General features: G+C 31.4%; 1 protein-coding gene across 2 annotated transcripts; it reads right to left on the reverse strand.

Moving 5' to 3' along the window:
• Positions 1-550: 550 nt before the first annotated feature.
• On the reverse strand, positions 551-12,420 carry LOC143078916 (uncharacterized). Of its 2 annotated transcripts, XM_076253974.1 has the most exons (12): positions 12,323-12,420; positions 11,820-12,098; positions 11,227-11,523; positions 7,226-7,540; positions 5,835-5,981; positions 4,653-4,704; positions 4,074-4,141; positions 3,642-3,693; positions 2,865-2,953; positions 2,164-2,200; positions 1,341-1,711; positions 551-653 (listed from the first exon to the last, which is right to left on the reverse strand). In XM_076253974.1, exons 1-12 carry the CDS (start codon positions 12,372-12,374, stop codon positions 589-591), a joined length of 1,824 nt encoding a protein of 607 aa, XP_076110089.1. In that variant the 5' UTR covers positions 12,375-12,420; the 3' UTR covers positions 551-588. The 2 variants fall into 2 exon arrangements, with proteins under 2 accessions (XP_076110089.1, XP_076110090.1); XM_076253975.1 differs by lacking the exon at positions 7,226-7,540.
• Positions 12,421-12,692: the final 272 nt, after the last annotated feature.

Below are 12,692 nucleotides of genomic sequence, written 5' to 3' on the forward strand. Positions count from 1 at the left end.
TAATAAGGCGAATTTTCTTAGTATAATGGAGGCTAGGTTCTGAAAGGTACAAAATTATCGTGATTATATGTTTATTACTAACAAAAATACAATACGCTAAAGCTTCTCATCAGCTATGAAGCCAGGTGCTACCAACTATTTTCTTTTGCAAAATGTATGTACCAAGTCATGAAAACAAGGAGTGGTTTTCATGCGATCCGTTGGTTGATATTTGTTTCGATTGATTTTGTTAGCTTTAATAAACTCCCCTCTTTTTGAATTTACTTAGGATTTTTTTATGCAAGTGATAATTTTTGTAAATACCGTGCACTTTATTTATTTTTGTGCTGACATGCATTATCATTGATATGGTTATATTTATAAATTAACTGTTTACCAAATTTAGAATTTTTGAAATACTACGGCTTTTCTACCTGTAGACGAATCGCGCGTCCGGCGTATATTCAAAATTTAGTCCTGGTATCTATGATGAGTTTATTGATAACATATCACTAGTTTTCGTAAAAAAAACTCCAATAGCTTATAATCAGTAAGGTCATGATATACATAATAATGTAATGATTTTTATTGTAAATGCAACCATAAAAATTATGCAAGCTTCAAGTTTACATATAGGACTTCGTCAGTATCATTATCGTCTTTTTCTCTTGACTCTGAAATATAATTAATTCATAATCAAAACTTAATCTAAATCTTAAAATAAGATATGGTTGGCGCAAACGTTGCAGACACAATAAATATTATTATTTAAAAGACTGTATAACATTTTTATATTGAATATATGACCATCGACGATTTACGAAACCAAACGTGCAAAAATAAAGAAATCAGAAAAGCACGTTATGACGAGAATACGTTAACCTTGGTCTTTACGATAATCATTTTACAAGGGGATTCATGTAAAGTCACCTTAATAGACTTGTACTATTATAAAAGAATTTTATATATTGTATAACAACTTATCAAGGAAACCCTGCTTACAATTTCCTGACAATCTGAACAACTGACATGATTTATTATAGAAAATGCATATACCATCCACTTAGACAATTTTGTCGATAAAAGGGTTTAACATGTACCATTTTAATAGGCCATTTAGTATTTTCCACTTATAAAGCCCACACTAGATATACGAAACAAAAGAATAAAGTTGATATAGTCAACCGATTAAATTTGCTAAGAAATTAGCTTTCTGTTTTGTGTTTTGTGTTTTGTGTTCTGTTATTTGTCTTTTTGTAGTGTTTGTTTATGTCATTAAATTGTAAGTTTAATTAAGACTTAAGAGTTTCAATATCCCTTTGGTATTTTCACCTTTCTGTTACAAGAAAATTTTAACTTACCATTTGATTGTTTACTTGCAAGTTCCTTATTCTTCATACTGGTATACTCATTATCCTTCATACTTGAACTCTCCTTATTCTTGAAACTTGTTTCCTCCAAACACTTAGGTTTCATGGTAATATACTCGCTTGGTTCATGAACCATAGCTTTGCAGCTTGTGTTTAATTTGCTATTTGAGGTCGCATCATCGTATACAATAATACTTTCATTCCTATACCCTCTCTTTGGAAGTGGTATTTCATCCTTAGACAAACTTGTTTTAACGTCCGATGTAATCTCTGTATTATCATAGTGATCGGGGTTTGAAGAATTTGTTGAGTATAGGTTTTCATGAGTGCCCTTTGAACCGCTAGTTGTCAGTATTTCCATCCTGTTTGCCAAAATAAACACATGTTTTAGTTGATAGATTTTGTGCATATGGCTGTAATATATAACATTACACGACTGTTTATCTTAATACATTGAAATCATACGAATTAACCTTGATAACGAGAAGAAGTTACGCATACACAAAAAAGCACACAAACCTACCAGTAAAGATAAAACAACAAAAATGACAACTAGTGGTAACAACGGTTGGTGTATTCATCGCAAAACATTCGTTGGTAAAGCAAATAATGATCGCTGTTTTTATTTGTCTTAGGATCAACTACATCTAATTAGTATTAATAAGTATTTAGAAAAAACAGTTATACTTCAATTGTTTATTGTATGTATTGAATGTGTCAATTAAATCCAAAACATTGCTATATTTCATGTTTGCAAACTAGTCTTCACTGATCAAATACAATTTTAAAGGTTCACTTTTATATCATTACTCACCTTTTCGCAACTTTGGAAGACTTTTTGCGGAAAAATGCTGAAAATAGTTTTAAAATATTGAAAAAGGGTGGACTGGAAAATAGTATATTAAGCGCAGATTAGCGTGGGAATATGCTTCAATCCGAGCTATATTAACAACCATAACATAGCAATTCATTCTTTTGTCAATACCTTATATTAACCATCCTATCAGGTCATTTCAAAAGAGGACAATGTCACAAATAAGTTTATGACAGGACATTTTTGTATCATGATAATGTTCCTACAGGTAATTTTTATATTTTTTAATCATTTCATCATACTGTTTATATATAAAAACATAAATGTATAAAGACTTCAAGGGGTTAAATAAAACCAACGGTATTACGATTTGAGCAAACCGTTGAAAATAGCACATAGCTTTGCCTTGATTGACAATGTTTTTTCGGGTACCAATCTAATACATCACCTGTTCAGCTCTATGTTATTCAATTTATAATTCTGTTGTTATTGTCTTCAAATTTTATATTGAAAGTAAGAAACTATATTGACGTCTTCGTATTTCATAAAGCGCAAAATTGATCAAGCGTCTCCGTAAATGATAAAACTTATATAATATAATCGATGGATTAGACTAAATCATCTTCCTCGTATTAACCAATCAAAACATGACATTTTAACCATGAAATTTAATAAACTAAATAATAGATATTTTATCTTACGTTTTGATTTACTGTTGTGTTTATGTAACATTTCATAACTCTGCCCGGGATTCTTTACACCTACATCCTCATATGCCTCAGGTACATGACTACGCAAAATTGAAAAATAAATAAAGGTTTTTTAAGTTGACTTTGAATGAATTAACGTGTTTAATATTTCATGGTTCTACCTCACTATATACCAGAACCATTCTATTTTTAAATGACTACATTATATTTTCTTCTCACAGAACCCGTGTTCCAAATGAGAAAAGTCGATTCAGTTTCTAGTTGTTTCCTAGTAAATATATATACTGCAGTAGAAATGTTTTGTATCTCTTCGACTATTGTGATGATTGGTCAATTTTGAATGCAACGAACAATAAAATATGAAAAAGATAAAACTATGAAAGAACACTCAAGCCACGTATTTAAATACATAGATAAACAATAAACTAATTTTAATAGTTTTAAATGAATCAATAACGTAAGCTTAAATTATTTTTTTACAGCCTTTTTTGTTTGGACGATTCATTTTATTATTCGTATACTGAAATATATTTTTTACGTAGAAATATCATGTAATAAACTTCTGGATGCAATTTCAATATAATATTTCTCATACTATTCATTAAAATTATACAATAAAATATGCATTGAAGACCTGTTGGTGACCTTCTGCTGTTGTTTTTTTTTCTATGGTCGGGTTGTTGTCTCTTTGGCACATTCCCCATTTCCATTCTCAATTTTATATATCATCTGCTCAGTTTTGACCTTTTTAACAGTTAAGAAGCTTACCAGTTAACAATTTTCTTCTTCTTTGCTTTCTTTTCTTTTCTTTCTTTCTTTGCTGTGTGAATATGAAGAGAAGTAATCAAATTAACTGATATCCTGATGCAGAATTATATAAGAGTACTGTTTTTTTTTCGAAAAGGTTAAAGTCTTTTTACTTTTGATTTTTAATTTTTTAAGTAAAATGATTAAAGTTAAAGCAATCCATTTAACAAGGAAATTTGTTTTCAATTTAATACATATCTAGTGACTTTTTGGGACCTTTATAGCTTGTTGTTCGGTGTGAGTCAAAGCTCCGTGTTGAAGGTATAATGGTTAACTTTTATAAATTGTTTCTTTGATGGAGAGTTGTCTCATTGGCACTCATACCACATCTTCTTATATCTATATTATACTTTATTCAAATACAGTTACCTATATCAGTGACATAACTCATACCTTGTGTCCATTTTGAATCATCGACCTCATCATAAACTACCGTTCCATCTTCCAGTACACTTCTTACTCTAATGAAATATATGTGGATTATCTAAGTCGCACTTAACCATTGTTTAAAAAGTCAAATAACAAAAATGCCAAACTCCAAGCAAAATTCAAATCGGAAAATCATTTATCAAAAGACAAAATCAAAAGCTTATACAAATCAAACGAATTGAAAACGACTGTCTTATTTCTGACTTGTTACAGATATTTCCTTTTGAAGAAAATGATGGAATAAGCCTTATGTCATTGCTAGTAAAAACTCTCAATTGCATAAAATTCAATTCGTTTATATACTTATATAACAACAGTGTGTGAAGGAAAAAAGCAGTTGTATTAATAAAACATGTACAAAAATAGTTGTACAGCAGTCAATATTGTCTGAAAATCGTAATAACTATGAAAATAATATGTCAACAAAGACAAAAACAAATGCCAACTACCGCCAATGACTTGCTAAATAGTATAACAGAAAATGCACAGTTTTATGTCATTAAAACAACTCTTCAATAAAACTGGATTATACATGGCATATACCTTGTTAATCTTCTTTCCTTTTGCGTTTCTTTTATTTTGTCACGAGAAGAATCTAGATTAAAAGAAATACAGAAAACCTTTACAATTTTTGAGAAGGATGAATATTAATTCAACGGTTACATGTTTAGATTTATTAAATTTAAACCAACAAATTATCTTGGTATATAACTATTTGTCTTATAAAGATTTACCAAAAGCGCTCGTTGACATCAAGTGTGAAAAATCTATAATTATGCAAGAACGAATTGCAATTTTTCTAAAAAGATAAACTTTGGATCGTACAGGTTGCTCCACATTTGATTGTTTCTTCTTTGCATTCATGGTTTGTTCTTAAATGCATTGCATATGCACTTTTAATGCCAAATTCTATAAACAGTAGACTATACCGTTACATCAACAACATAAGTATGCATTATTATCTCCCCTCTTAAAAAGACCACTTTTTAGTTATATCCTTCATTGTAAAGTTACGTCAATAATGTGCGATTTAATGGCGTCAATTATCAGATAGAGGGGAAGGCTGTATCCCTGTACTATGAAAGTTCACGTCTTTGTGATCATCATTATGCAGAATAAACTAGAAATGATAATTTTCTTTCGTAGGTACTTAATAACATTTCTTCCCCGATGACAGAAGTGCTGATTATCAATTATAAGAACTAGATTGATACACTCGGGGACTATATGTTAGGTGATAGCATTATGAACAAATGATACTATTATTGTCAACTTTGAGAATGTTTTGGTAATGAATACCTTGGCGACTGAAATCGCCAGTTTCTTACTGGACGATTGCATTAGAAGTAACTGATAATGTAAAAAAATATTGATACATTTAAGGGCAACTGGGTTGATATCCTCATGTATAAATAGTCATATATACTAATACAAACTAGGCAGATGATACCCATAGTCTATAAGTAGTTTTAACAAAGAGTGGGAAAAAATCAAATATACTATCTTTGCTTCAACCACAATCATCTTTAAATAACAGAATAAATGATTTTTGAATACTTCTAAAAGTGTCAACATATCGACAATCATTATCCCTTTTCATTCTAACATGCATAATCATTGAATAAATGTTTGTATTCCCGTTAGCGTAGCTTTATCATAATTCTTTTAATTTCAATTGTGTATAACATTTTATCTTATCTTACTATAATGTATTATTGCATGTACCAGAGCTTCCACAGCGACGAATGACTATCATAGCAACAGCCAGGACGACAACACACACCACAACTCCAGTCACAACGATGATCACAACTTGAAGTTGAAATCCAAGGGACATAAACGAACACAGTAGTGGTTCGTCTGTCGATAATCCTATTAAAAGATAGACATTATTTCATTAAGGCCAATATCAATCAAAATTATAAACTCTCTTGTAAAAGACCCCCTATTAAAAGTATTGTTTCAGTTGACTTATGAGTGTTCCCAAAAACTATATGTTGTTTGCATGCACATTTTGAAATAAAGCCGCGAGCCAATACCCACAGAAAACAGAAATGCAAATTGACAGTTATACTCAAAGCCTGTCCAGTTTATAGGTTACATGTGGAGCAAGATTTGCTTACCTTTCGGAACTGAGGTCACTTAAAGGCTTTAATGGGTTCTTGTTGCTCAGTCGTTTGTTTTCTATGTCTCGAATACTGTGGTTTGCCTTTTGGTCTTTTTTCTTTTTTCAAATGGCGTTGTTAGTCTCAATTATACAGAATGCTTTGAATTTTGTTATGTGATTGTAAGAATTGTATTACTCATCTGGGCCTGGTATGTTTTGTATGGCCTTCTAAGATGTTTACATGACCTGTTTAAAATGTATACCAAGTAATGTTATGTTGTAGTTTAGCAAATGGTTTAGGTAGCAGAAATATACAAATATTCTCTAGTGTTATCGACAGTTTTTTTTATAAATTCTACAACATCTTAAAAGAGGGGCGAAAGATACCGGAGGGACAATCAAACTCATAAATCAAAAATAAACTGCCATCGCGAACCCCTAAAAAACTGGGGTGATCTCAGGTGCACCGGAAGGGTAAGCAGATCCTGCTCCACATGTGACATCCCGTCGTGTTGCTCATGTTATTACAAACCCGGTAAATAGTTTAATTCGGTAGGTCACATTCCTGAAAGGGAAGGGGATTTTATTTACGACGTAAGGAACATATCCAATATCATCTGTGAAACGGTTATTCAATAACGGTCAACCGACTCGTGATGGCGTCCGTAGTCCTGTTTGTGATATTATATACTATTCATTTGAGTCTGTAACATTATAGAGAAGAATTCCGGATAAAGAATAGACTATGATCCAACATTCAGACAATTAAATAGTTAAGTCGACATTTCAATATTTATGTTATTTCTTGTTAAATTGTATACTGAATGTTGAACAATTTATTATCGTTTTCTGTCTTTTGTTGGTTACAAATTAAAGGTAATTTCTGGCCGTAATTATGTCCCTTTGGTATCTTTCGCCTTTTTCAAAATACGATATTAACCTTAAATCTTGATATATTGTTTTCATTTCATGACTAAAAAGGTATTTTATTATGTATTTCATGCAATACCTGAATGGACCGTTGGCGTCTTTCTACTCCAAACATCTACTGTTCCATTGACCGATCCGTAATCGTTATGGATAACATATCTGTAATCCCCCGAATTAGATACGTTGATCACTAGAACAGTGCCCTCTATCGGTACAATTTTTCTACGAATCAAGAATGGGATATCCAGGTTTTGAGAGAATTTACGGAAGACAAGTTGAATGCCATCACGGTAGAGTTTTTGTTGTGTTGCCATTGGATATGAATAATACGATATCATAATATCATAATTGTTTGTGGTGTTAACTATGCTATGTCCGATGACTACAGGATAATCTGTAATATATAACAGATTTGTCGTCGAATCACGATTACACATAAAATGATTTTACAGTAACAAATTTTAACGAAAACAAGGTGCAATGGTTAATTAAGGCCAATTAAGGCAAGTATATATGTGCTCAGAATTTGTTATTTTCAAATAGATATCAAAGCGAGTAATATTAGTTTTGTAAACAAAATTGGCATCACCGTTATGCATTAAAACAAAGTTTCTGAAAAGTAGTTTCCTCCTAAATCAATATCAACTAATGTATACATGCTTTTAAGGCATATGGCCTCGATGTCCGAGTAGTATTAATAGTTTAATTACTATTTCAATAGCATGTCAACACAGGCTCCAATCTTAATTGACAAGCATATTCAGTTTTTTCGCCAATGCATCAAAATCGTCTTGAATTGATTTTAGCACTACAGAATAAATGCTGTAAGTGTACTCATAAGGACCAAAATATTCGATCCATTTTTTCAAAATAATTTGTTTTTCAAGATAATACAGATACTAACTTTGTTAAACTTTTCTCATACAACTTCACATATAAATTTGGACAAATTTTGGAATATGTCTATAGAATCCTAAATCTTAAAAATACATTTAAACCTAGATAACACACTAAATATTCAAGTCATTTGGATATTTGTTATAACCATCATATATAAAACGTGTTTTGTCGGTGGTTTTGCATATTATATATACACACACATGGCAGTGGTCGGTTTCGTGTGATATTTTGCAGAAAATTGATACTTATATTTATTTTGTCGCCTTCAATAAATATTGAAGTGCATATTAGTTCATGCATTTAAGGACGAAATTATTTAATAACAAAAAGCTCAAACAGGTTATATGACAAGCAAGCTGCTTTCTCAGGAAGGAAATACGAGCCAAAAAAATGACACTGATCATCTGAAACTCGAAAAAGGAAATTGAAATTTAAAGAAGGAAATTCACAGTCATGATTACTATAACACTTTTTTTTATCAAAAGTTTTAATAAGGTAAATAATAATGGTCTGATATGCATATGTAATTACAATCCCATTCCCTCTTCACAAAGAATGTGATCTTCCGAATTAGGCTATAAACTGGGTCTGTAATAACATGATCAACACGACGGGTGTCACCTTTTGAGCAGGCTTTGCTTACCCTTCCAGAGCACATGAGATCACCCCTGTTTTTAGTGGAGTTCGTAATGGTTCGTCTTTAGTTTTCTATGTTGTGCCTTGTGTACTATTTTCTGTTTGTCTTTTTCTTTTTTTAGCCATGGCGTTGTCAGTTTATTTTCGATTTATGAGTTTAAATGTCCCTCTGGTATTTTTCGCCCCTCTTGTATGTGTCTTTTCATATTGATATTTATACGCTTCATAAAAACGATCACAAAATGACGTCATAGATGAATCTTAATGTTGAATTAACGTGCGTTTTGCAAATTTATTCATTTACTTGTTTTTTTTTATGATTTGTTTTCATAGCTGAAACCATGGAAGTATTATAATGACAATATAGTACTTCCATGCTGAAACAAAATAAAATAAAAAAGCTAAATATCTCGCTTGAATTTGGTTTAAATACTTTGAATCAATTTAGGATATTGAAATGTTTTGTCTTGATTTGATTATATATTTTTTTTAACGTAATAATATCTTTATTGCATATTTGCTGTAACAATTTACTAAGTTTACAGTTTATAACTTAGTATCCCTCGTGTAAGTTTACCTAATAGTTAAGGGAAGCACTATTTGGTAAGATATAACTTATTCATAATATGAGTATCTATAATATAATTAATTTCACAATTATTCTCGACTACTATTTCTCGACTCCTAGGAGTCGAGATTAAGAATTGAACGATGGACAGATAGTGCGTGAATTTTTCTTGCTTCCTGATTGGAAGATATTACGAGACGTGAAGTTTATTGATTGGTAAGGACAATCCAAACCAGGTAAATGTCCTTCAATCCCGTAGAGTATCGGATTTGTCCTCTCTATTTTAGCAATTAGATTTTACACAGGTAATCTTTATCTATAAATAGTCGAATCTTCTGGAGTAAAAAACAACGTTAAACGATATTAATTCATAGCGTGTGACCTCACGTGTGTGGTAAAATTTGCTGATTGATGCACGTGGCTATTCTAGTAAATTAATTTATCTACTAAGCGAGAGCACTTTCCATTTTCATCAGCTAAGAGTCGAATAGCCTTTTTGAAAGGCTAACGCTTGTATATAATAAATATTGTGAATACACATACAGTACAGATCTTTGTTTTTCTTTATATAACTTTTCCGGAATCCTTTCCGTTATCGATTTAATCATATGATTCGTGTTCTAGTTAAGGTGGTACGGTAGTATTTCCTGGCCCATAAGGGATACTGATAGCCTATTTAGAATTTTCACCACTTTCTAACACTGCAAAAAATTCTACATTCACAGTTAACTGAAGTACTTTCATTTTACTATTCAGAAATGAATTTGAATATGTATCATGACCGTTTCCTTTTTTTGCTATTTTTAAAAACCTAAGGCCACTAGTACTTTTAGGTCTTTTATGGTGCAGTGAATACAAAATTAAAAGAAATTCTCAAAAATTCATTTTCATCTGTATGTTATATTATTTCATATTTTTCTACACCTGATTCATCCCTCAGTTTGGGAAAGTATGTTCAGTTGATACTGTATTTTTTGTCCAATCACACTGTTTAGATACATTAACCTAAGTAGGGTACACAAAAGAGCAACCTAAATTCTGGAATGCAAATACTACCGTGCCACCTGAAAGAAATTGGGCATAGTGCTGTTTCAGCAAACATGTGCGTTATCGGATGATCGAATGTGTCTAAATATTCTTATATAAACAGGATTTAATTATTTCTAAACATGATAGTTCGTTTTTAATATCTACGTAAATAGTCGTTTACGGAGTAGAATTCAATTGCGTATAATTTTATGTTTATTAGATTATTCGTATGACTTTACATGCACATATATTACCCAATTACTTTTTATGAGTATAAGCACATGTATAGTAGGTTTGTCCAGAATTTGATTTATAACTAATAATGATCACATTTGCAATACCCGATGGATTATCAAATGATTTTCAAGGGGCGTGGTGAAATGATTAAACAGTCTTCCACAATATAGAAGTAAAAACTATCATTCTGCAACAAAAAAAAACCAAAAAGTAACTGTATAAAAGTGTCAATATATTTTCGCGCAGAATAGTTGGGGGAAAATAAACATGAAAGTAAAAAAAATTCCGTCTGTCCTTTCTCCCAGTGACAATCAAATGGTTGCCGCCTTTCAGATTCGTAGTTTTTTATCATCAAGATAACAACTAAATGACATTATTTACAGTAAGTCTTCAAAACGGATATGTTATATGTGTTACGTATATTTTTTACGTCATTTTTTTTTATATAAATAAGGCCGTTATTTTTTATTGTTTTACATTGTCATTTCAGGACCTTTTATAGCTGACTATGCGGTATGGGCGTTGCTCATTATTGAAGGCTGTACGGTGACCTATAGTCGTTAATTTCTGTGTCATTTGGTCTTTTGTGAAGAGTTGTCTCATAGGCAATCATACCACATCTTCTTTTTTTATATGAATATCATTCAGCAAATAACCTAATATATTTTACTTGAAGATGTATATGGCTATTAAATCTAAAAAAATCTTACCTTTAACCTTAAAATCAACAGAAGCAACCGAAGTCTTTGTATTATTGGGATGAGTGACATTGTTTCCGACTGTGCAGTAGTACGTTCCTGTATCCTGATAAGTACAGAGTGACAACCGAAGGTAAGAAATGTTGCCAACGATATCCCCCGGGAGGTGTCGAATTACGGTACCACCAACACGATGTTCCCAGTCACTAAACTTATACTTAGCTGGGCTACCGTCCGCTTCACAACTCAATGTGATATTCTGTAATCGGTTACAGACGTAGGACGGTTGCATATGAATAGTAGGTGGGTCTGCAACAGCAAAAATATGGGTTTACTACTAATATTCAGGATGATACTTAATACTTTTTTCTTTTATCTTGCATACGCATTTTTTTTTTTAATACGAAACCGTATTTAGCAATATATCAAATGAGTATTAGTCATAGGCTGAACAAAAAAAAATAACGTTTAGGAGTTACAAAAGAGGTTCAGCCTCATTTACAATAAAAAAAAAGGTTGAAGTTCAATAAGTTTGTTTTGGCTTATTCGTCTATTTGATTTAGTTTGCTTAGTCAATAATCTAAAACTATCAGAAAACTTCTTACACTTTGGTTGCAGCTTTATGGTTTTATCAAACAGAGGTCTTTCGTTGCTTCCTGCAGTAGTTACTTCTACCTCACACTTGTATACATTATATTTATCCGTCTTCGTTACGTTAAACTGTAGAATGTGTTGCTGTGTAGTGGCAGATGAGCGTGTGTCGTTAACATACCATTTAAAAGTTGTAGTCTTGTTTAACTCAACCGGATATGAACAGGTTAAATCTACTGTTTTACCAACAATTACTTCTGGTGATACTGCTATTTGTGGTTGATGTGCCGACACTGTACAAAAAAAAATAAATTCATATAACGAATTGTTTTTATTTGTGGTTTATTTTTAAGTTTCTCTATTCAAATTTGTTTTGATCTGGTTCTACATTCATTTTTTTTAATAATGTGAAATTAAAAAAGTCATTCTATTCAATTGTGAAATTAGATAAAACTTTGAGGAATGCATGTAGATCTTCCCCTCGATCAATCCAGAACGGAACTAGATAATTACAAACCCTGAAAGATGTAACTTGTAAATCCTATCACTAAATACACCAAATATATCATTTTCACTATATAATTTCAATAACACATCTTATCGGCTTTTTCGTGGTCAAACTAATGAAAATACAGGAAGTTTGAAGTGAAAGGTATTATATTTAATCATACTACCGATAGTCATAGTCATGGCTATGAGAACGAAAGGCACATTTCTTAAAAGTCTCATTTTCTAATTATAATTACAGTCACCGTTAAACAATCAAATCCAGGAAATATTTCTCTTGCACTTCGATCAGGGCCGTAACTAGGGTTCGAATGGGGCGCCCCCGGCGATTTTTTCCTCTCATTAAATAGCTAAAAAAATCGAAAACAACAATCTAATAA

Source organism: Mytilus galloprovincialis, chromosome 6 (genome assembly GCF_965363235.1).
Source record: "Mytilus galloprovincialis chromosome 6, xbMytGall1.hap1.1, whole genome shotgun sequence".
Lineage (NCBI taxonomy): Eukaryota > Metazoa > Mollusca > Bivalvia > Mytilida > Mytilidae > Mytilus > Mytilus galloprovincialis.

Coding starts and splice junctions, on each gene's coding strand:
- LOC143078916 (XM_076253974.1), bottom strand. CDS start 12,374: ATGATATATTTGGTGTATTTAGTGATAGGATTTACAAGTTACATCTTT. Junction 7,541..11,226: donor TGTTGATTTTAAGGTTAAAG/GTAAGATTTTTT, acceptor TATATATTACAG/ATTATCCTGTAGTCATCGGA. Junction 654..1,340: donor TGCAAGTAAACAATCAAATG/GTAAGTTAAAAT, acceptor ATTATATTTCAG/AGTCAAGAGAAAAAGACGAT.